We start from the raw sequence: 22,233 nt of genomic DNA on the forward strand, positions 1-22,233 counted from the left end.
TGGCTGGCTGGCAGCTCTTCTCCACCTCACTTGTGGTGCAGGTGACTCACTATGTGGCCTGTGCAGTCCCATTTCACCCTTCTCCCAGCTGAGATTTCTGTGGGTTTAACTCTCCTGCAGGTGTAGACGTTGACCACCTTTGCTGCATCTGAGAAATCCTTCGGAGCTGGGGTGTAATCTGAGTGTTCTGATCAAAAGGAAGCCCAATGACTTTGGAACAGGAGATACCCTGTTTCTTCTCCTGGATATAAGAAAGGAAGCATGTAGCCTCAGGCTGCTTGCAATCAGCTTGTTCCCATGAGGGGATTCAGCCATCAGACAGGGCTGATGCCTGGAGAAGAAGGCTCACAGAAGCCCCTGCTCTATAGTGCCTAAGGTCCAACTTCTCTCTGGATGTTAAGTTATGTGAGATAGTGATTGTTTAAGCCACTCGGAGTTGGGTTTTCTGCTGCTTGTCTCTAAAAAATATCCGGATATACTAAATAATCTCTGATCCTAGGAAGTGATTCCAGCCATCCCAAGAGGGGTCTCCCCTCCCATGGCAGGGCTGGGTGGGTCTCCTTCAGAGGCCCAAGTCCAAGTCTAGTCATTTCCTGCTTTCCTTTCTCCTGTCAGTGTTCAGTGCCCATTTCTGGTGACCTTTCTTTTCTGTCTCATTTCTTTGAAAACGAACAAACAAAACCCACAGAATCCATTTGACTTTTAAAGCTTAATTTAAACTTAATTTTTATTTCAACAATACATATTTACAAGTTAGATGGCTGAAAAGTTCTTAACAGGAAAATAGAAATCTCCACCCTATTGGTCTACCCCAAACTCCCTAGAGGCCATCCCTGTCTCTCCTTTTCATTGCTTCTTCTGGACTATAGCTCCTGTTGCTAAATAACATTTTTCTACAGCATTTGTCATTCCCTAGCTTTAGTTATTATGCATTTTCTGTGACAGAAGATGGAGATCTAGATCTTACACCTCTCCCCCGCATACATACCCTCTCATTTCTTAAAAAAGTTGTATCACAGTATTTTGTTATTTACATTATTCTCTGTGTAAACATTATTTACAGCTGAGCCACATAGTGTATTATGATTATATTTCTGTTCTTAAACAACTGTTTCTTTCTGCTAGCATTCAAGGATCACAGTGTCTTTTCCCTTGTTTATTTTTCTATGTATTTTCACTAGTTCATCCCAAGTTCTTCAAGAAAAATATAAATCCCTCCAATGAGTGCAAATCAATTAGTTTCTTTTTTCTTTTCTGCTATCACCAACATCTTATTTTCTTCACCTTTCTCCTGTGTTGGATTCTTTGTTTCCTAGATCCCATGTTTTCCCCTATCTTGGCTTAATCACTTATTTTGGAGGAACACATCCTCCAGCGGGTTTCTAATAAAAAGTGCAAGGGTGATAAAGAGTGTTGAGACCTTCCATACTAAAAATGTCTCTATCTACCCTCTCATTTATTTGTAGGTGTTTTTCATGTTTGGGCCTTTGTGCCCCATGCCCCCACCCCCTGGCCTTGCTGGCCCCCAAGTGCAGTAGTCATTAACTATTCATAATTAAGAGTGAGGCTCTAACAGGCTGACTAGGTGCTCTCTGAATGTGAGGGATTATTTGCAGTATGGGCTTCCCTGTCGGGTAGGTAATAAGGGAGATTCTGGCTTTTGTGTTAGGAAATCCTCAACAGTCTGTATTTGTTAGTCTTTTTCTTGGGTTGGACAGTTTTCCCACAGTGGGATCCTACAAGCACCTGTTTTGATGGGATATGAGTCTGTCAGCATTCTGATAGCCCCCCTGGGGCTCCTGTTTACTATGAAGACATTTCCTTTCTCCCTAGCTTGAGCCCACCACCTCCCTCCCACACTCTACTCTACCTGAGGTCAGTAACTCCAAAGAGAGTGTCTTGTGAAAATGAGAAGGGGTAGGTGCCTGATGGGGAAAGGGAACTTTTATTCAGACCTTCAACCAATCTTCCTGGAGTTTTGTAGGGAAAGCAGTGGAGTAAACACCCAGCTATCTCTTCTCCACAGATATTTTTTAAACACTTACAAGCTGTGTGAACTTGAACAAGCTTCTTAATTTCCCTGAGCTTCAGTTTTTTCATTCGTGAAGTAGAAACACAAGGCTTTGGTGTGAGGGTTAAATGGGGTTGCTGAATGCGAAATGTCTGGCACAGTCTGCCCAGCATGGAGAGGGCATTCAATTGTTCATGGTACAGTGGTCTGGGAGGTAGCAGTTGGTAGTCTCCCTAGGTTTGTTTCAGTGGACAAAAGAACCCCTTTCCAATATCCAGTTCTTTTCTATACTCCCTCAAAAGGAAAGCCACCGTATTCATGTTTTGCCAAAATATTAGTAGAATTTCAGGGGTACAACAACCTTTGCAACTTATCCTCTACCCCACACTCTCTCTCAGTGCCCACGCAAACGCTTAGAGCAACCTCCTCTGTTCTGGCTCCCATCCCATTGGATTAATGTGCAAGACTGAGGACTGAAGTGAAGTCAGTCCAAACCCAAATCCCAAGAGTAAAACTGACTCCCTCTTCTCTGTATTTTCACCCATAATCCCTCTAATCCTAGGCAATGGCCTAGTTCTTCCTCCTACTCTTCCTATCCTCTCTAGCCTCCTGGCAAGAGAGAGGCAAAGAGAACTTTCTTGCCTTCAGTGTGCTAGAGCCTCTATCTCAGTACAAAATGAAATATCTCCTTCTCCCTACTTTTCACCAGCCCTTTCTTGCCCCAGTCCTCCTCTCCCTTTCTCTCTCACTGTTCTTATTTGGGACCTGTTGAAGAGCAACCTTCTTCACAAAGTCTTTTCAGTGAATTCCTAGGATGCTTTTCTTATCTGCTCTGGAACCTCCTTTAGCTTTGTTAACTGGCTATATCTTAAAGAACTGAAGATGTAAGAGGGGCTGGAGAAGCTGGAGAAGTTGAGATTGTCTTAACCTTAATCTAGAATGCCTGATGGGACCAAGATCTGGTACAGAATCTGACGAAAAGAAGCACACAATATGCTAAGCACTTCTTTCCCAATCTGACATTTTAGGTTGCAAGACTAGTAGAGATTTTGCCTGCTACATTTCTCATCTAGACTCCACCACTGAAAGCACACCTAATAAAATGTGTGAAGTAAGACTTGATTGACCTTTGTTGGAAATGGTGTAAATATATGGTCATTTGAGACTATGTGTGAATGAAGGTGAGCACAAGGATACAAGAACAGGCCTTACCTACAAAACCCTTAAACTTGTGTTTCCTTTTTCAACCAGATGCAGACAGGAATGCTGCACTTTGTCTTCTGTAGATGATCTTTTCTGAGTGTAGCCCTTAGCCTGTCCTTAAAATTTTCCCCAGCAAAGTAATAGAGCAAAGGATTGAGGCAGGTGTTGGCTGCTGCCAAGGCCAGTGTGATGACCACAGCTTTATGCAGCTTGTCTCTGCATACACCCACTTCCCACTCAAGCAGGTGGAGGGTTCTCAGTACATGATAGGGCAGGAAACACAGGAGGAAGATGATCAAGGCAATGATGATGGTGGTAAGAGCCTTTTTGTGAGAAACCCGCACACCCAGTTCTGGGATCTTCACCTTTAACAGAGCTCGAATGATCAGGAGGTAACAAATGTTGAGCATGCAGAATGGCAGCATGAAGCCCATCACCAAGGCAATGTAGTTCATGGTCTGCAGTTTAAAAATTTTACGCATATTCAGCTCTAAGCATAATGTGACACTGCCATTCCGCTCAGAGCCATTGTTCAGAAGCATTACTGAGGAAGCCATGATAAGGAACCATATGATCCCACACAGAGTCCAGGCACTCCTGGTGCTGGTGACATGGAGGTGCCGGAAGGGGTGAACGGTTGCCAGGAAACGCACGATGCTCAGCACAGTCAGGAAATAAATGCTGCTGTACATGTTGACATACATAGAGTAAGACATAATCCTGCAGGCCAGGTCCCCAAATATCCAATTGGAGCCTCTGAGGTAATAGTCAGCTCTGAAGGGTAGTGTACTTGTGAATAAGAAATCTGAAATGGCCAGGTTTAGCATGAAAACATTCACAGACGTGGACTTCTTATAAGACTGCAGGAAAACGTATATGGAAAAGCCATTTCCCAAGGTTCCACAGATAAATATTATCAGGTACACGGTAGGGTAAAAATCCTTTTTGAAGTTTTCAATTGTACAGTTCTCATTGCTGTTGTTACTGGTGAAGGTGCCATTGGATTCCATTTCTGGTATAGAGGTGGATGGAGGCAAGGACATAAGTTTTCTCTTCATCCTAGATTAAAAAAACACACACACAAAAAGTTACTTCTTGCTCACTACTTACAGCTTTTCAGATTTTAATGAAACAGAGAAATACTAGCTTTTCTTTGCTACTTGAGTCAAAAAATATCTGAAAAGTCTTTACTGTGTGCTCCATTATACGTCACAGTAAATTTCTAGAATGCAAAATAAACATTAATTTATTTGGTTAAAGCCAAAGCTTCAAACTTGGGAGACCTTTGGCCCAGTGCCTATGCTAATACTGCAGCTAAATCTACCAGAGAGCATATGGCTCATCAGAATGTATGGAAGACAAAGGGAAATGGCACAAATTTTCAAGTGCTAAAAGAAAACTCTACCAACCCCAGAGTTCTATATGCTGCAAAAATACCCTTCAAGGAGAAGTCAAGACATTCTCAGATGATGGAAAACTAAGAGAATTTGTTGCCAGCAGACCTACCCTAAATGAAGGGCTAAAAGAAGTCCTCTAGAAAGAAAGGAAACAATAAAAGAAAGAACCTAAGAACATCCAAAAAAAGGTAAGACATGAAAAGCAAAAATATATAAGTACAAGAGGATTTTCTTCTCTTTTTGAGTCTAAGTTATGTTTAATGATTGAAACAAAAACTCTAACATTGATAGGATTTGATATGATGTAGGGGAATTTTTAAAGATAATTTATTGTAATTCAGGGAGGGTAAAGGGACACGAAAGAGGTAAGTTTTCCACACTTTGCTTGAGTTGGTAAAATGATGATGTCAATAGACTGTGGTTAGTGACATATGTATAATGTAATACCTAGAGCAGCCATTATCAGAAGAGACTCCGAATTGCTAAGGAAGAGTCGAAAACAAAAATAAAACTGGCGGCATCACGTTACCTGATTTCAAGCTTTACTACAACGCTGTGATCACCAAGACAGTATGGTACTGGCATAAAAACAGACACATAGACCAGTGGAACAGAGTAGAGAGCCCAGATATGGACCCTCAACTCTATGGTCAAATAATCTTCGACAAAACAGGAAAAAATATACAGTGGAAAAAAGACAGTCTCTTCAATAAATGGTGCTGGGAAAACTGGATGGCTATATGTAGAAGAATGAAACTCGACCATTCTCTTACACCATACACAAAGATAAACTCAAAATGAATAAAAAACCTCAACGTGAGACAGGAATCCATCAGAATCCTAGAGAAGAATATAGGCAGTAACCTCTTCGATATCAGCCACAGCAACTTCTTTCAAGATACGTCTCCAAAGGCAAAGGAAACAAAAGCGAAAATGAACTTTTGGGACTTCATCAAAATCAAAAGCTTCTGCACAGCAAAGGAAACAGTCAACAAAACAAAGAGGCAACCCATGGAATGGGAGAAGATATTTGCAAATGACAGTACAGACAAAAGGTTGATATCCAGGATCTATAAAGAACTCCTCAAACTCAACACACACAAAACAGACAATCATATAAAAAAATGGGCAGAAGATATGAACAGACACTTCTCCAATGAAGACATACAAATGGCTATCAGACACATGAAAAAATGTTCATCATCACTAGCCATCAGGGAGATTCAAATTAAAACCACATTGAGATACCACCTTACACCACTTAGAATGGCCAAAATTAGCAAGACAGGAAACAACATGTGTTGGAGGGGATGTGGAGAAAGGGGAACCCTCTTACACCGTTGGTGGGAATGCAAGTTGGTGCAGCCACTTTGGAGAACAGTGTGGAGATTCCTCAAGAAATTAAAAATAGAGCTTCCCTACGACCCTGCAATTGCACTACTGGGTATTTACCCCAAAGATACAGATGTAGTGAAAAGAAGGGCCATCTGTACCCCAATGTTTATAGCACCAATGGCCACGGTCGCCAAACTGTGGAAAGAACCAAGATGCCCTTCAACGGACAAATGGATAAGGAAGATGTGGTCCGTATACACTATGGAGTATTATGCCTCCATCAGAAAGGATGAATACCCAACTTTTGTAGCAACATGGACAGGACTGGAAGAGATTATCCTGAGTGAAATAAGTCAAGCAGAGAGAGTCAATTATCATATGGTTTCACTTATTTGTGGAGCATAACAAATAACATGGAGGACATGGGGAGATGGAGAGGAGAAGGGAGCTGAGGGAAATTGGAGGGGAAGATGAACCATGAGAGACCATGGACTCTGAAAAACAACCTGAGGGTTTTGAAGGGGCGGGGGTTGGGAGGTTGGAGGAACCAGGTGGTGGGTATTGGGGAGGGCACGTATTGCATGGAGCACTGGGTGTGGTGCAAAAACAATGAATATTGTTACGCTGAAAAGAAATTTAAAAATAATAATAATAATAAAAGCTATACAAAGAGATATGCTCAAATACACAAGAGCTAAATCAAAACGGAATTCTGAAAAGTGTTCAAATAATCACCAGGAAGATAGGAAAAAGAAAATAAATAATGCAAATAGAAAAATACAATAAAATGGCAGACTTATCTCTAACAAAAAAATAATTACATTAAACATAAATAGTCTAAAGATGCCAATTAAAATACAGATTATATATATATATATATATATAAATTATATGCTTATATAAGAAATTCACTTCAAATTATAGAATTGGCAGGTTGAAAGTAAAAGGATGAAAAACACGTGTCATGCAAACATTAATCAAAGGAAATAAGGGTTGGCTCTTAATATCAGATAATGTAAACTTCAGAACAGAGAAAATTCTGGGAGAGGGACATTTATATTATGATAAAAGAGTTTATCTGCCAAAAAGACATACCAGTTCAAAATGTGTATGCACCAAACAACAGAGTCGTAAACTATGTGAAGGAAAACTGATAGAATTGAAAGGAGAAATACACAAGTCCACTGTTATAGTTGGTAATTTCAAAACCCTGTCTCAATAACAGATAGAGCAAATAGGCAAAAACTCAGCAAGAATATGGAACACCTCAAATACAACATCAACCAACAGGAACCAACTGTCATTTATAAAATACTCTATTCAGCAACAGCAGAAAACACATTTTTTCAAGTGCCCACAGAACATATACCCAAATAAACCACATCCTGGGCCATAAAACAAACCTCAACAGATTTAAAAGAATTGAAATCATACAGAGTGTGCTCTATAACTACTATGGAATCAAACTAGAAATCAATAGCAGAAATATAGAAAATCCCCAAATTTTTGGAAACTAACAACACACTTCTAAATACTCCATGGGAGGCGCCTGGGTGGCTCAGTGGGTTAAAGGCTCTGCCTTCGGCTCAGGTCATGATCCCAGGGTCCTGGGATTGAGCCCCACATTAGGCTCTCTGCTCCGCAGGGATCCTGCTTCCTCCTCCCTCTCTCTCTCTGCCTGCCTCTCTGCCTACTTGTGATCTCTGTCTGTCAAATAAATAAAATCTTTAAAAATAAATAAATAAATAAATAAATAAATAAATACTCCATGGGTCAAAGAGGAAGTCTCAAGGGAAACCAACAATCTACTGAACAAAATAAAAATGAAAATGCACCATATCAAAATTTGTGGAGTATAGCCAAAGCAAAGCTGACAGAAAACTGTATAACACTAAATGCATACAGGACCACAGAAAAAGTTTTAAATCAGTCATCTAGGCTACCATCTCAAGAAGGTAAAAAGAAACCAAACCCCTTTAAAAGTGGAATAAACTCAGGGAACCTTGGTGGCTCGGTTGTTTAGGTGTCCAACTCTTAATCTCAGCTCAGGTCTTAATCTCAGGGTCATGAATTCAAGCCCTGCATGGGGCTCCAAGCTAAGCATGGAGCCTACTTAAAAAAAAAAAATAAATAAATAAAAGAGTGAAATAAGCCCAAAGCAAGCAAAATGAGGGAAATAATAAAGGTAAAAGCAGAAATCAAGGAAATTAAAAACAGAAAAAAATAGAGAAAAATCAATGAAAGAAACAACTTGTTCTTGGAAAAGATAATTACAATCAACAAACTTATAGCAAGATAGACAAAGGTAAAAATAGAGCAGACATAAATTGCCATTATCAAGAATGAAACAGGGGACATAATTATAGACACTACAAACATCAGAAGTATAAGGGAATACTATGAATACCTCTACATGCATAAATTTGATAACTTAGGTGAAATGGACTAATTCCTTAAAAAAAAAAAACCTAGTTCAACTCACCAAATATAAAATGATAATTAGAACTACTGAGAAAATTACAATTTAAACTCTCAAAAGGAATCTCCAAGTCCAGGTGGCATCACTGGAGAATTCTACCTTATTTAAATAAGAATTAACACCAATTCCATAAAATCTCTTCCAGAAAATGGGAGAGGAGGATACACTTCTCAATTTATTTTATGAAGCTACTATTACCTTGATATCAAAACCAGACATAGTATAAAACAAAAGACTACAAATCAATATTTCCTATGAATACCGACACAATATCTCTTACCAAAATATTAGCAAAAAAATTTAGCCATATTACAAAAAGAATTATGCACCACAACCAAGCAGGATTTATTTCATGCATTCAACTCTCGTTCAATATAATTCATGTAAAAATTGTATTTTTTTAGTGTTAATGTCATATTCATCTAAAGTGTTCTTCTTTTTTTTTAAATTATGTTAGCCACCATACAGTACATCATTAGTTTTTGATGAAGTGTTCCATGATTCATTGCCTTTTTTTTCTTCTTTCAATTCCTCTCTCTCTTTTTTTCCTCTCTTAGGAAATGAATGATTACCTGATCACGAGCCCCTCACTCTTTTTGTGCACATTTCTAGGAACATACCGTCTAGATAAACAGGTGAAATGTCTGAAATAAAAGAAGACAATTTTATTAAGATGTATTTCATTTTGTGGACACTAAACGTGTATTTACATTAATAGCTTTTATTATTACAGTTGTAAGGAAAAAAAGAAAAGGCATTATATACAAGTTAAAAGAAGATACCAATTTTGGCATGTTTCAGAGTCTTTAAAAAATTAATTTAGTATATGACAACTAGTGTCAGCACAATATTTTGATTTGAACAAGGCCAGGGTTGATTTTTCCATTGGCTAAACTGAATTTCCTCCATGGGATTTATGAATTAAGCAATATTCCACCATTTTTATTAAGTTGTTTAAAATTTAAAATTAAACATATAAATTTGTATTTAACTAAAAGGGGTGGTGACCACGAATCGTTTTTAAAAACTTATTTTATGACATTCTTACTTTGGGACAAATCATAAGAATTTAATGTTTTAACTAGCAGCCACTGTGTAACCATATTGTTTAAGAGCTCCAGGAGCTCCAGCAAGGCTTCTAGAGGCCTTAAGTCAACTTTGCCACTTAGTTTTATGATCTCCACTAAACTTAATAATCTCCCTGTTGGGGGCACCTGGTTGGCTCAGTAGGCTGGGAATGGAACTCTTGATCTCTGGGTCCTGAGTTCAAGCCCCACATTGGGTGTAGGGATTACTTAAAATAAATAAATAGTTTCCCTGTTGTACAGAACTTCCTATTGATAGAAATGACTTGGGACTCTTCAGCCAATCACATAACCTCCTACACAATTTTGTTGGTTTCCCTTAAAACATCACCATCCATTGCTGTAACATTAAACCAAGCTACCCTCCTTTCCTCATCTATATATGTATGTGTATACACACACACACACACACACACACACACACACACACACACACATATATATATACACATATATATGTATATATATGTATATAAAAGCCCATGATTGGTTATCTTAGTAACCGAGGTGTCCATACCTTGCATGGACCTTCTAGATTCTCCCTTGCATATCCCTGATTTAATTTTATTGGTTGGTTGGCTCATACTTAGAAAGAAAAATAAAATTGTCAAACAGGCTATGATGTTGGTGACGTGACTTTATCCTTGAAATATAAGCTTTACCTTGAACTAAAATATTCGGATGGTTAAGTTAATTGCCTTTACCCACACTTGCTGACAAATGGATAAAAGAACAAATATTTATACTGATACATAGAATATGATTTTGGATTCATTCGTGAATTCAAAATACATTAGAAATAGAGATTTCTATTAAAGATTATTAAAGCATAACTGACATATAACATTATGTTAATTTCAAATGTACAACATGACTTTGGGAAAGGATCACCAAAATGAGTCTAGTTACCATCCACCACCACACATAATTAACAGATTTTTTTCTCTTGTGATAAGAACTTCCAAGATCTACTTTCTTAGCAACTTTCAAATATGCAGGAAATATTATTGACTATAGGTACCACACTGTACATCTCCCTGACTTATTTTAATAATCAGAAGCTTGTACCTCTGGATGTCCTTCATCCATGTCTCCTACTCCCACCCCCCTCCTCTGGCAGCCCCCAATCCGGTCTCTCTCTATGAGTTTTATTTTGTTTGTTCATTTGTTTCTCAGATTCCATATATAAGTGAACTCACACGGTATTTGTTTTTTCTCTGTCTGAATTATTTTACTTAGCATAATGCCCCACAGGTTCTTAATTGTTTTCTTAATTACTGCTCTAAAATTCAGCCATCTTTAAGAGTCGGCAATAAAGTTTTAGAAAATGCAAAAAAAAAAAAAAAGGATCAAAGTAAACAATGGATCAAAAGTAAACAATGGATCAAAGAACCCTGAGATGCTTTGCTATTACCCAAAGATACAGCCATAATAAAAGTAGAGTTTAGCAAGGCTGCTTCATGATATTACCTGTAATAGCAGAGATAAACTGGTGATGGTATTAAACCAACACTGGCAGGGTAATTTGAAGGCTATCGCTAAGGATGCTCCCATGTACGCCCCATCTGCCATCAACACAATTCTAGCAAGTCTGTAAAGGTAGAACATGGACATCCACAGTCCCAAGGCTCCTTTGAACATCTCCAGAAAGTCTATGAATGTGTTCTGGTTATTGTTCATTCTCAGAGTGTGTCAAGGCTTTTCTTTGCTACAGAGCTCTGTAGAAAAAAAATTGCTTAATTTGGGAATTCCAACTTGTCTCTTCTGTAAGAGACATACATTTCACTGATAGAATCATCAAAGAACCATAAAGCTTTAACTTTTACTTAGTAACGTCACTGTCCTTATCCATAGACAACAGGGAAAGTAACAAGAACGAATGGCATTCTAACACCCTCAACCTTCTCATGATTGAAGTATTTCCACTGGCTTGATTGCAAGCAATGAGATCAGCCCCCCTAGAACCCACAAATTACCTGAGTTTACAAACTCAGATTACAAACTCCTCCTAATTTGTTTGTAATTGCTTAATTTGTTTACTTAATTTGTAAACCCTTCCCCCTCCTCCTACCCCACCCCTCCTACTTTTTTTTTTTTTTTTTTTTTTTTTAAGTAGACTTCACATCCAGCATGGAGCCCAATGTGGGGCTTGAATTCACAACCCTGAGACCAGGACCTGAGTTCAAGAGTTAGGGACACTTAACTAACTAAGCCACCCAGGCACCCCTCTGGGTTGTTTTTTTCTTAGATCATAGCTACTGTTCTGAATTTAACAGATTACTGACAAAACTTAATAAATAAAACCAACCAAAAAACAAATGAAAAATACTTCAAGATGTAAATTTTCTTTTCTCTATCCCTTCTGATAGTTAAGTTTCTCCTCACATAATTAACCCTAATTTCAGTCTTATCAAAATTATATATTGACCCCATATCAACAAAATGCTTCTGCCGAAGTCCTTACAACCCTATCAGCAAAACCTAACCCTTTGGGAGTGGGAACAAAGATTGAGTCTAACCTGGGTAGAAATCATTATTTTCTTCAACAACCTTCCAGCCTGCTTTGCAGGACCTGTTTGACTCCACCGAAGGCATCTGTCCACCTCCAATGACTCTCCACCACAGATACTCAAATAAAGAAAAAAGTCTCATTCCTATTGTGAGAAATGAATCTTAAATTCCCGGTTACCACTTGTCTACTTCTTAGGGAGACATCGAGCTTATACCCACCTGCCACACACTAACTCACCCTGTGTATTCACTATCATCATTAGAGGACATCAGATGTTTAAAATTACCACCCCTCCAGAAATTACGTTTCCCTAAAAAGTTACATAGAGACATTTGAGAGAGTCAGGCACACGCTAATTGAGAGAAGTCTCTCTCAGGAGAGATAACAGACTGCCCGGTGTGCATAATGAGCAACCAACCACCAGAGTTGGAATAATGCAATCGGAAAGAATCACTCATAACTTGTTTCTGACCCTGGCGAGAGCATTATGTATTTAAAGTATACAACTTCTGCTCTGGAACCTGACAAAGACTCGCTCCTTGATCATATGCTAGCCAGGCTCCTCGGAGCCCTCTTCTTGCTAGGCTTCCCACTTGAATAAAGGACTAACAATTTTTTGGTTTTGGTTTTTTCTGTGTTAACATTTTTTTAAATTACAAAAACGACAGTAGGTTGTAAATGCTGTTTTGTCGTCTATAAACAATTTTCCTATAAATAAAATGTCACAATCGTTTTCCCATTTGATAGATTTTCTACTACAACGCGAAAAAATATTTGCTTGTGTAAACAGTAAGGGTGTAACATGACTCTAAGCCAGAAAACTTTGCCTCATGTCCAAACACATAAGAATTAGTGGTAAGGGGGCGCCTGGGTGGCTCAGTGGATTAAAGCCTCTGCTTTCGGCTCAGGTCATGGTCCCAGGGTCCTGGGATCGAGCCCCACATCGGGCTCTATGCTCTGCAGGGAGCCTGCTTCCTCCTCTCTCTCTCTGCCTGACTCTCTGCCTACTTGTGATCTCTGTCTGTCAAATAAATAAATAAAATCTTTAAAAAAAAAAAAAAGAATTAGTGGTAGGACGGAGGAGAAAACATTTCTGAAGGGGTAGACGGCCTAGCCTAACCACATAAATATGCAACAACTGTTCATACAGTTTATGAGGATTTCTCAACCTATGTTTGCCACACTCTTTCTTTTTTAAAAAATATTTTTTATTTAAATTCAATTAACATACAATATATTATTGATTTCAGAGGTACAGACCTGTGATTCTTCAGTCTTACACCCAGCGCTCATTACATCACATGCCCTCCTTAATGAAGGACTAAGAGGGGCGCCTGGGTGGCTCAGTCGGTTAAGTGGCTGCCTTTGGCTCAGGTCACCATCTCAGAGTCCTGGGATTGAGCCCTGCATTGGGCTCCCTGCTCAGTGGAGAGCCTGCTTCTCCCTTTCCCTCTGCCTGCCTCTCTGCCTACTTGTGCTCTCTATCTCTCTGCCAAATAAGTAAATAAAATCTTTTTTAAAAATGAAGGACTAAGAGTTTTTTTTAACAGTTTAGGGCTACATCTCTAGGATGGCCATAACCTCCCCTTCTTATAGAGCCTGAAAAAACTCAAGGCAATCGAAAGAACTTACTGTTTGTTCCAGCCAACACCTGAAGATAGGGCTCCTGTCTCCCTCCCTTAGGGAGGGAGCATCCTAAGCTTCAGAAGCGTCAGCAAGCCCAGACGCAGTTCATGGGAGCCGACCTCCCTTCCCATTTTTGTAATTTTTCACTTCCCTGATTCTGCTGAACGCCTGTTTACCCCCTCTCTATTCCTTCATTCTTCCTTAAAAACATCCACTCACCTCTGTAAAAAATGAAGTTGAGTTCAGTTAATGTTGGGCTCTTTTCTCTACTGTAAGAGTATATTACTGATTAAAATCTGTCCTTCCTTCAACTAACGTCTGGCTTTGTTTATCTTTGACAAAGCCCAGTTTTAAATGTAAATTCGTTAGGCAGAGTTGTCATAGATAATAACATCGTCCTTACTTTCTCCTTAACTAGCCAAAGAGAATTTTCTACTAGAGTAAACACTTACTACTGCACCTGTATAAATATTACATAACAGCCTAAGACTTAAGGTATGGGTATAGGGAACCTTGCTGGATGTCTAGAAAAGAACAGGAGGATCAGGGGACATGTTTTCATTATCGGAGTATGACAGTATGGGTCCCTATTTTTCAGAGTCTGTTATACGAACTAACCATTCTTGTTCCTGAAAAGTCCTGCTTCCCTGAATATTACCCTCAAAGTATCCAATGCAAGCATAAGTCCTATCATAATTCCTAACATCCTCTTTCTGAAATGCCCCAGTTTCCCTTCATGTGCATTCCGCCTTGACACAAGTCAATAGACCCAACTTTGTTCAACAACAGGTATGTTCCCAATGGCCTTGGCTAGAAGACATTGACTCTGAGAATCCACATAAAGATCCAAAGAATAAAAAAGTTATGGTAAAACATTAGTTAAATTAACCTACCCAAAGAGATGGTTTGTTAATATATTTTAATGCAGCAAGGATGTTTTTTAATTCTCCTTCAGACACTTATGTGAAGGTGTAACTCAGAAAACATGGTTGACATGTAAATGCTGTACCAAAAAGCTTTTTTTTTAAATTCAGCATTTCCCAAAGTATCTTCCACAGAATATGAATTCCATAGGATGCTCTGTAAAAGACAAGCCTTCCATGTTTAAATCAGCTTGAGAAATATTGTAACATCTAGTATTCTTCTCTTGGAGATTCATAATGCACGTTAAAGGCTCTATGGGGGTCCTGAAGAAAGACAGAAAAAAGACAGCTTGATTTACACACAGTAACCTTCCCTTTTTTTGATCCTAAGAACTCTTGTGCACATTAACATATTTTAATACTCCACAGAACTAATGTTCTAAATAATCTTACTTACAGGGAAATGCTGATGTTAGTATATAATTTTTCTGGAACAGGAACTTTTGATAGAAGAGAAAGAGAACCCCCACCAAATGGACCAGTCCAACCAGCAAGTGTTCAAGTGTTTGGAGTTGGGGGGTTCTAAGCATTTACTTCTGGGCAAACCAGCATTTCTGAGCATCCATTACTTCATTTGTAAAATGGAGATTGTATTAATTTCCTAAGGCTGCCTTAACAAAGTACCACAAACCTGGAGGATTAAACAACAGAAATGTATTCTCTCACAGTTCTGGAGGCTAGACATCTGAAATCCAGGTGTCAGTTGGGCCATACTCCCTTAGAAACCTCTAGGGAAGACATCTTCCTTGCCTTTTCTAGCTTCTAGTGGTTACCAGAAATCTTTGGCTTTCCTTGGCTTGAGGATGTGTCACTCCAATCTCTTGACTTTCTCATGGTATTTTCTTCTGTGTCTTCACATCATCTTCCTACTACATATTCTATGTTTCTGTGTCTTCTCCTCTTCTTACAAGAACCCAGGTCTTTTGGCTTAGGGCCCATCTTACTCCAGTAGGACCTCATCTTAATTAAATCCATCTACAAAGATCCTATTTCCAAATAAGGTCACATTCATAGGTACCTGAGATTAGGACTTGGATCTGTCTTTTTGGGGAGATATAATTCAACCCACAACAAGGATATATAACATTGATTTCATGGGGTTGTTGTAACCATTAAATGAGAGAGAGAGAGAGAGAGAGCACTTCACACAGTACTTGGTACTGGATAAATGTCCCCTTGCTCTTCCACCCTCAGGAATGTATGTAGGAATGATCTTGCTTCGACATCTGTCATTTCACTGACCATGAGGGTGATGACCTCAGTTCTCATGTTCGTATGAAGTGTAAAAAGTAGACTCCTCTTCATGTTTGCTAGAAGGGCATACTGTACAGAAATACTGACAACTTTTGGATTTTTCTGACAAGTTTATGATGAAAATCTCTCAAAACAACTCCACTCTTTTGCTTTCAGTCCATTTCTATCAGGCAGCCTTCTAATAACCCATTTGCTTCATCAGGCCTCTCTGGAAGGATGGACTTTGAATCGTGAGCTGGAAGGTTATGATAAAGGGAACATAGAACTTCCCATTATAAACATTCAAACCAGAATAACAAGAATTCTGGGTTAAAAATTATTTCCCTGTGAGTTGGACTTGTGTAAATTGATTTCTTTAGGTCTAGGAGTAGACTGACAAGATAAGAATTCTCATATGCAGAGCTGAGGGTCACTTCTTATTTCGGAGAGGACCATAGGGCCTTCATTGTGATGACATGAATCATGGCTCTCTGTTTTTGATCTGTCTCAACAGCAAGTCTGAGGTTTCTTGCTTGGGTTATAGGGAGAATGGTGAGGCCATCAGCTGGGATGAGGAGAGCATGCTCTAGAGCTTAGGAGACAGCTCAAGGTAGAGAAGCAGTTCAGAAAGATGGTCACACAGAAGCTGGAATTCTGTAAGCCTAACTGAGGAAAGGGAATACAGCAAAATGAGGAACTTGGAGACAGTGTTTGAACTCATCTTATAGGGAATTAAAATTTCTATTGGTTGGCAGGGCTAGGACAGAAGGATCAAACCCAAAATGCTAGAGGTGGTACAGGCAGCACAACCCAAGTCCATGAAGCAAGCCTGGAGTTGGATTCAATGTCACAATTATGTGTCTGGAAGGGCGGAGCACTAGAACCAGGGTCAACAAACAGAGCCTTGGGGACAAAGAGACAAGGCATGAGAAATAAGACTGGTATATGCCCAGCCAGAGGAATTCCCATGTTCCCAGGGGTTTTATTACAAATGGCTTTTTTTTGGTGGGGGGTGGGGGAAGGATGGAGTCTTATCCATATGACCATACAGAATCTATTCTAGTCTTAAAGACCCTAACTTTGGAGCCAGGATTCTGATAGAATCTTAGGGAAAGCTCTTATCTAACAGACCAGAGAAGAATCTGAAAAAAAGTAGAAATGAACCTAAAAATGATCAATCTTTAGACTTTTTGACCATGAAGACCACAGCTCCCGTCTCAGGACCAACAGGACTTGTGAATTGCAATGAGAATGGCCGCGGGGGTGGGGGGCTGCCTGGGTGGCTCAGTGAGTTAAAGCCTCTGCCTTTGGCTTGGGTCATGATACTGGGGTCCTGGGATCGAACCCTGCATCGGGCTCTCTGCTCAGCGGGGAGCCTGCTTCCCCCTCTCTGCCTGCCTCTCTGCCTACTTGTGATCTCTGTCAGATAAATAAATAAAATCTTAAAAAAAAAAAAAAAAGAATGGCAGCTAGGGTAGGTTGGGATCAGCCTGCCCTCCTCCCTGACTAGGGTGTGGCAAGCATTCAGAGACACTGTCAGCTACCGATGCTGAGGAAAGTCCCTCATCATAGGCAGGGCATGGAATTTAGCAGGTGTGATCACAGACAAGAGGTCATCAAAAAAGATGGTAACAGGTGTTCCCACCAGGAAGTTGAGGGGTGTGAGGGAACCAAAACTAGACCCTAGCAACAGGGACTCCTTGAGCAACTGGAGAGCAAGGCAGAACTCATGGGGAAGTTTGTCTGTAAGCTCCAAGACCATTTAGAGCCATGCCATGGTGCAAGGAGAGGGTCAATATAGGCAAGCCCTGAATCCTGGAGGCCCTGAGTTCTGGAGGCCCTGAATCTCGAGGCCTGATCCTAGAGACCCTGAGTCCTGGAGGCCCTGGTCCGAGAGGCCCTGAGTCCTGGTCCTAGAGGCCCTGAGTCCTGAGATCCCTGAGTCCTGGAAGCTCTGAATCCTGGAAGCCCTGAGATCTAGAGGCCCTGAGTCCTAGAGGCCCTGTGATTTGGAGGCCCGAGTCTTAGAGGCCCTGGGTTTTGGAGGCTCCGAGTCCCAGAGGCCCCAAGTCTTGGAGAGCCCAAGGGCTTGGGCACAGAGACTCAGGCCAGGGATGCCAAGACTGGGGTCCATTTTCCCTAACGAAGTGGAGACCAAATCTCAGAAAAAAGAGAGATCCCCAACTTTAAAGCCAAGGCACAAACTCAGGATCAGATCATCCCCCAGGGTAAGTGAGTTCCAGAGCTGTTTCTGTTCCTCTACCTGAGATTGGGATTGGTTCTGGGCCCTGGAGGGGACTGGAGGGGAGTGGGAGTGGTCGGTGGCTGACGAACAGCCTTAGTTGCAGGGAGAGGATACCCTACAGAAGCTGGAGCTTTGATTCCAAGAGCATCTTAATCCCTGGAAAGCTTAAGAAAGAAAATACATGGATACCCTTCCTAGAAGCCTCATCCAGCTACCAGCCACAGGCTAAAAGCAGGTCAGCTCAGTTCCAAAATTCCATTTAGCTCAATACTTTCTCTTGAGAACGCTTTAAGACATTTTGGTTGTTCTTTCCTGCCCATATCAAATACAACTGATCACATCACACTTCAACCTTTTGGACTGTTTTTAAAAAAGAAAAAGAAATCGCTTGCTGTATGTGGCTATAAAAGTCAGCCAGACCCATTAAGTATGTGGGTCTAATTTCTACTGCCTTGGGAGAGGAGCACACAGCTTCCTAGACTGAAAAGGAGCCAGGAACAAAGAAAGAATTAAGGCTTTGTCTCCCACAGCTTTACTGGTGACCAAACAAGACAGAGGAAACAGTGAGAAGCCACAGGAGACAGGGAATCCGTATTTCAGTTAGGAAGAAAACCACATGTGTTGCGTGGTAAGAATCTGCTGTAAATGAATAGCTTCCATTGATGTTTGGGATGTCTTCATGGTCAGAGCAAAGCCGCAACTGTCTAAAACGTCACAGAGATATTTTCAACTGTACTTAGAAAAATACCTCTTTTTTTTTTTTTTAAAGAATAATCCATTTTTTTACAGGGCCTAAGGATCCGTTGTCACAGAGTACCTCCCCCTTCGCCCCCCACTCCTCCACCGCCCCCATCAGATCCAACTGGGACTGTGCGACCACAGATGTACTCGACTTCAGTGCTGAGATCCGGACCTGGGACTTGTCTCAGAACCTGAAGACTGAGGCACTCAGACACACCGACAGACACGTGCCCCAGGGGCAGAGAGCGATAAGCATTACGCAACCAGAGGCTGTGAGATTGAGATAAACCGGTGAAGAATCGAGAATCTTCTGGAGAATAAAGGTCAGTGCCCTAGGCATCATCTTTATGAAGAATTCATCATGGGATTTTTCTAAGCCATCAGCACCAAGACAGGAGAGCTATAGACCTGCCTGCCAGCAGCCTCCCAGGTTAACACTAGGTGACGTTCTGGGTCCTCTGTTTGGCCACTGCCTCTGGCACTTTTAACTCCCACAGTGAAAATCCTTTCATCAAGTTAACATCAGGCCCTTGGTTGTCTGATTTCGTCAGCTACCCTCACTGCCCTCACTTCAAGATACCCGCCTTTGCCAGACCTGCCTGAGGGTTCTGAGAAAGCTCACGTCCTCCATCAGTCACAAATGTTTGCTCATTCAAAATAAGCAGCAGCCAGCCTGTACTGTGTTTACTCTGTGGTCCACACTCTGCAAAGCTCCTTCTGTGTGTTAACTCAGTTAGTCCCCAGATATCCCTTGATAGTCTGAATTGGCTATTTTATAGATGAGGAAAATTAAAGTGCAAAGATATGGAATAGCTTGTGTGCCCAAGTTCACTTGTCGCTTAGTGGTGGGACGGAGCTTAAACCCCGCTCCCAGCTCTCTGTCACAAAGCTCTTCTGCCTCTCTCTGCACCTCAAATACTGGGTCCTGTGTACCTGACAAGGAAGAAAATACAACCTTAGAGCTGAAGGAACCCCCAGAGTGGTGAATAAACCAGAAACGTAGTAGACAAAGCCAGCTGAGAAGGGCCATCAGAATGAAATGCTGTAGGGAACAGCCTTGGGGAACAAGAGCGTTTTTAAGGTACTAAGGGGAAAGGCTGGCTAAGGAGAGGGGCCAGGGGTTCTAGACAGAGGACCAGGCTGTGTGAAGACTGGTTGCTGTGACCGCAGGGCAAGTCTGGGGAACGGCAAGTGATAACAACCTAGGGGAAGCATGAAAGGGAGGATGAGTTGAGCAGAGGGTGGTTTGAGAGTGACCTACATCCACACAAAGGAGTTTGGGTTTTATTGGGAGGCCATAAGAGCCCTTGAATTGCAGAAAGCAGATGCGTATTTTTAGAAGGGTGATACTGGCAGCAGGTGGAGGACAGTTGGGAAGGAGGCAAGCCTAGGTTCAGAAAGACTGCAAGGGATTGTCCAGGGCAGAGGGGGTGGACATCTGGATGGGACTGAGAGACATAAAGAAAAATGAGAGGTGGCCAGAGTTGTGGCTGGACCAGTTAGGGAATGTCAAGGAAAGTGGGGGCAGGGAGGGGAATCTTCTCAGGTCTTTCCTGGGAGAATGGTGCCTTCCACTAATAAAAAGGACATAAGAAGATGCTGTTTTTGGGTTGGGGCGGGGGAGGGGTGGAGAGGATGAGTTCAACTAGGGACATTTTGAATATGAGGCTTTTGTGACACATGTAAATAAACTGTCCCCTTGCAGTCTAGAGCTGGGGTGGAGGGGTTAAGGGAGCTTGCTGAGTTTGTGGTTCATCAGCACCTGATGGTGACTAAAGCCAGAAAAGTTGAATGACCTCCCACAGGGGCATGAGAACAGAGAAGGAAAGAGCGCCAGAGATAAGACCTTGGGGGTGGGGGGTGGGGGGTGGGGGTGGGGGAATCACCAATTAAGAGCCAGGCAGAGAACAGGAGCCTGGAAAGATGGCTGAGAAAGGTTGGCCAAACCCAAACCAAAAGAGATGAATCAAGAATGCAGCGTCAAGGAGACCAGGAGAAAGACTGGTGGAAGAAGCAGGAGGTCGGTGGGGATAAAAAGTCTCAGGGGACTCTGCAATAAGAAGTTTATCAGTGACCAGAGGGGTCGGGTGAAAGCCCAAGGACAGGGGCAGCAGTGACTGCTGAGCTGGGAGAGGACCCTTTCCAGTTCTGCAGCTGTGAAGGGCATGTTGCTGGAGGAATATTCTGAGTCTGGGAGGGAAGCTGCAAGTATTCTTTTCTCTGGAGACACCTTGATTGTGACCCTTAGCCACACTCCCTCCTGTGACTTGGGTCTCCTCCTCTCTTCATTTCTCCTTCTCTCTTCCAATTTCATCCACCCGAACCTCTAGGCTGAATGTACTCTGTACCTGAAGGCTAGCGGGCCTGTCTGACTCCCAACCTTCCTGCTTTTCCAGCTGCATAACTCTTACTCTCTGCCCTTCGGCTTCCTCACCCTCCAAGTGAGGCTAAACAAGAGAGCCTGTAGGATTGTTCTGAGTTGTAAAGGAAAGAATATGCTCACTCCACACAGCGAGTGGTCAACCCAATGCCATTGTTCTCTTCTACCTAATTCTGCGACCTACTGGAATTTTTGTTTTTGCTTGTCCTCTCACTCTTAAATTCCCTGAACTCCGGGCTCACTGCTGTCATTTCTTTCTCATCATCCTCTTTCTAACTTACAGCAGTAGCTGCCCTGCCCCATCCCCACCACCTCATGAGAGCCACCTGTGCATCATAGGGGACTAAGATAAGGTCATCTGTTTCTGTTCAACAGTTGGTTCTATTGCCCTTTCTTAAACTTCCTTCTCGGCTACTCTAGAATTTGATCCTCAGGTCTTATCAGTGAAACCTCCGTTCCTTCTCTCTCTTCTGTGGTCCTGAGTCCTTGTGGTTTTCCGTTTTGTGATTGTTCAGCCCTTCTGAATCCACTGTTAGTTCTTCTTTACCCAATTGTGGACCCCACTGGAGCCCCACCAGGGTCCTCAGTTCACCTCTCTCTATAACCCCCCAAGAACTCACCCACCATGGAGACCTTACCCCATCTCTCTGTCTCTGACTCCCAGATGTCGCTTACATATGAAAATACCATATTTTCATCTTATAATTTACAAAGACTTTTTTTTCTCCGTTACCTCATTTGCTCCACTTGGCTATCTTTTGAGATAGGCTGAATTGGCATTTTTATCTCAGTTTTACAAATAAAGAAAAAGAGCTCTGAGATCTAGAAAATTTAAGTGTTTTTTCCTGAATTCTAACCTAAGCCATGCTCCTATATTTCTAGTTGTCTAGAGGATAGCCTTATTTGGAGATTCTCTCTCTACCTCAGATCTTACTTGGGTCTATCCTTCCTCTCAAATCAATCCCACTCAGCTGGTGTTAGGGACCGAACGTGAACCCCTGACATTTACATGTTGAAGCTCCAACCTCCAATGGGACTGTATTTGGAGATAGGGATTTCATGG

The 22,233-nt window shown here is 41.4% G+C and overlaps 1 protein-coding gene across 2 annotated transcripts in view; it reads right to left on the reverse strand.

The window, feature by feature from the left end:
* Positions 1–845: 845 nt before the first annotated feature.
* The window catches only part of LOC111147047 (cysteinyl leukotriene receptor 2), a 30,548-nt gene continuing 9,160 nt past the window's right edge, over positions 846–22,233 (reverse strand). The window contains exons 1-2 of one of the 2 annotated variants that reach the window (XM_022502911.1): positions 8,998–9,038; positions 846–4,273 (exon numbers count right to left, since the gene is read on the reverse strand). In XM_022502911.1, the coding sequence (XP_022358619.1) occupies positions 3,235–4,272 (1,038 nt within the window). In that variant the 5' untranslated portion in view covers position 4,273; positions 8,998–9,038 and the 3' untranslated portion in view covers positions 846–3,234. Of the gene's footprint in view, positions 4,274–8,997; positions 9,039–22,233 lie in introns of those variants that run through there. The other variant, XM_022502912.1, reaches the window with a different exon arrangement.

This window comes from Enhydra lutris, unplaced genomic scaffold (genome assembly GCF_002288905.1).
Source record: "Enhydra lutris kenyoni isolate GAN:26980312 unplaced genomic scaffold, ASM228890v2 scaffoldscaffold15, whole genome shotgun sequence".
In the NCBI taxonomy this organism is placed as follows: domain Eukaryota; kingdom Metazoa; phylum Chordata; class Mammalia; order Carnivora; family Mustelidae; genus Enhydra; species Enhydra lutris.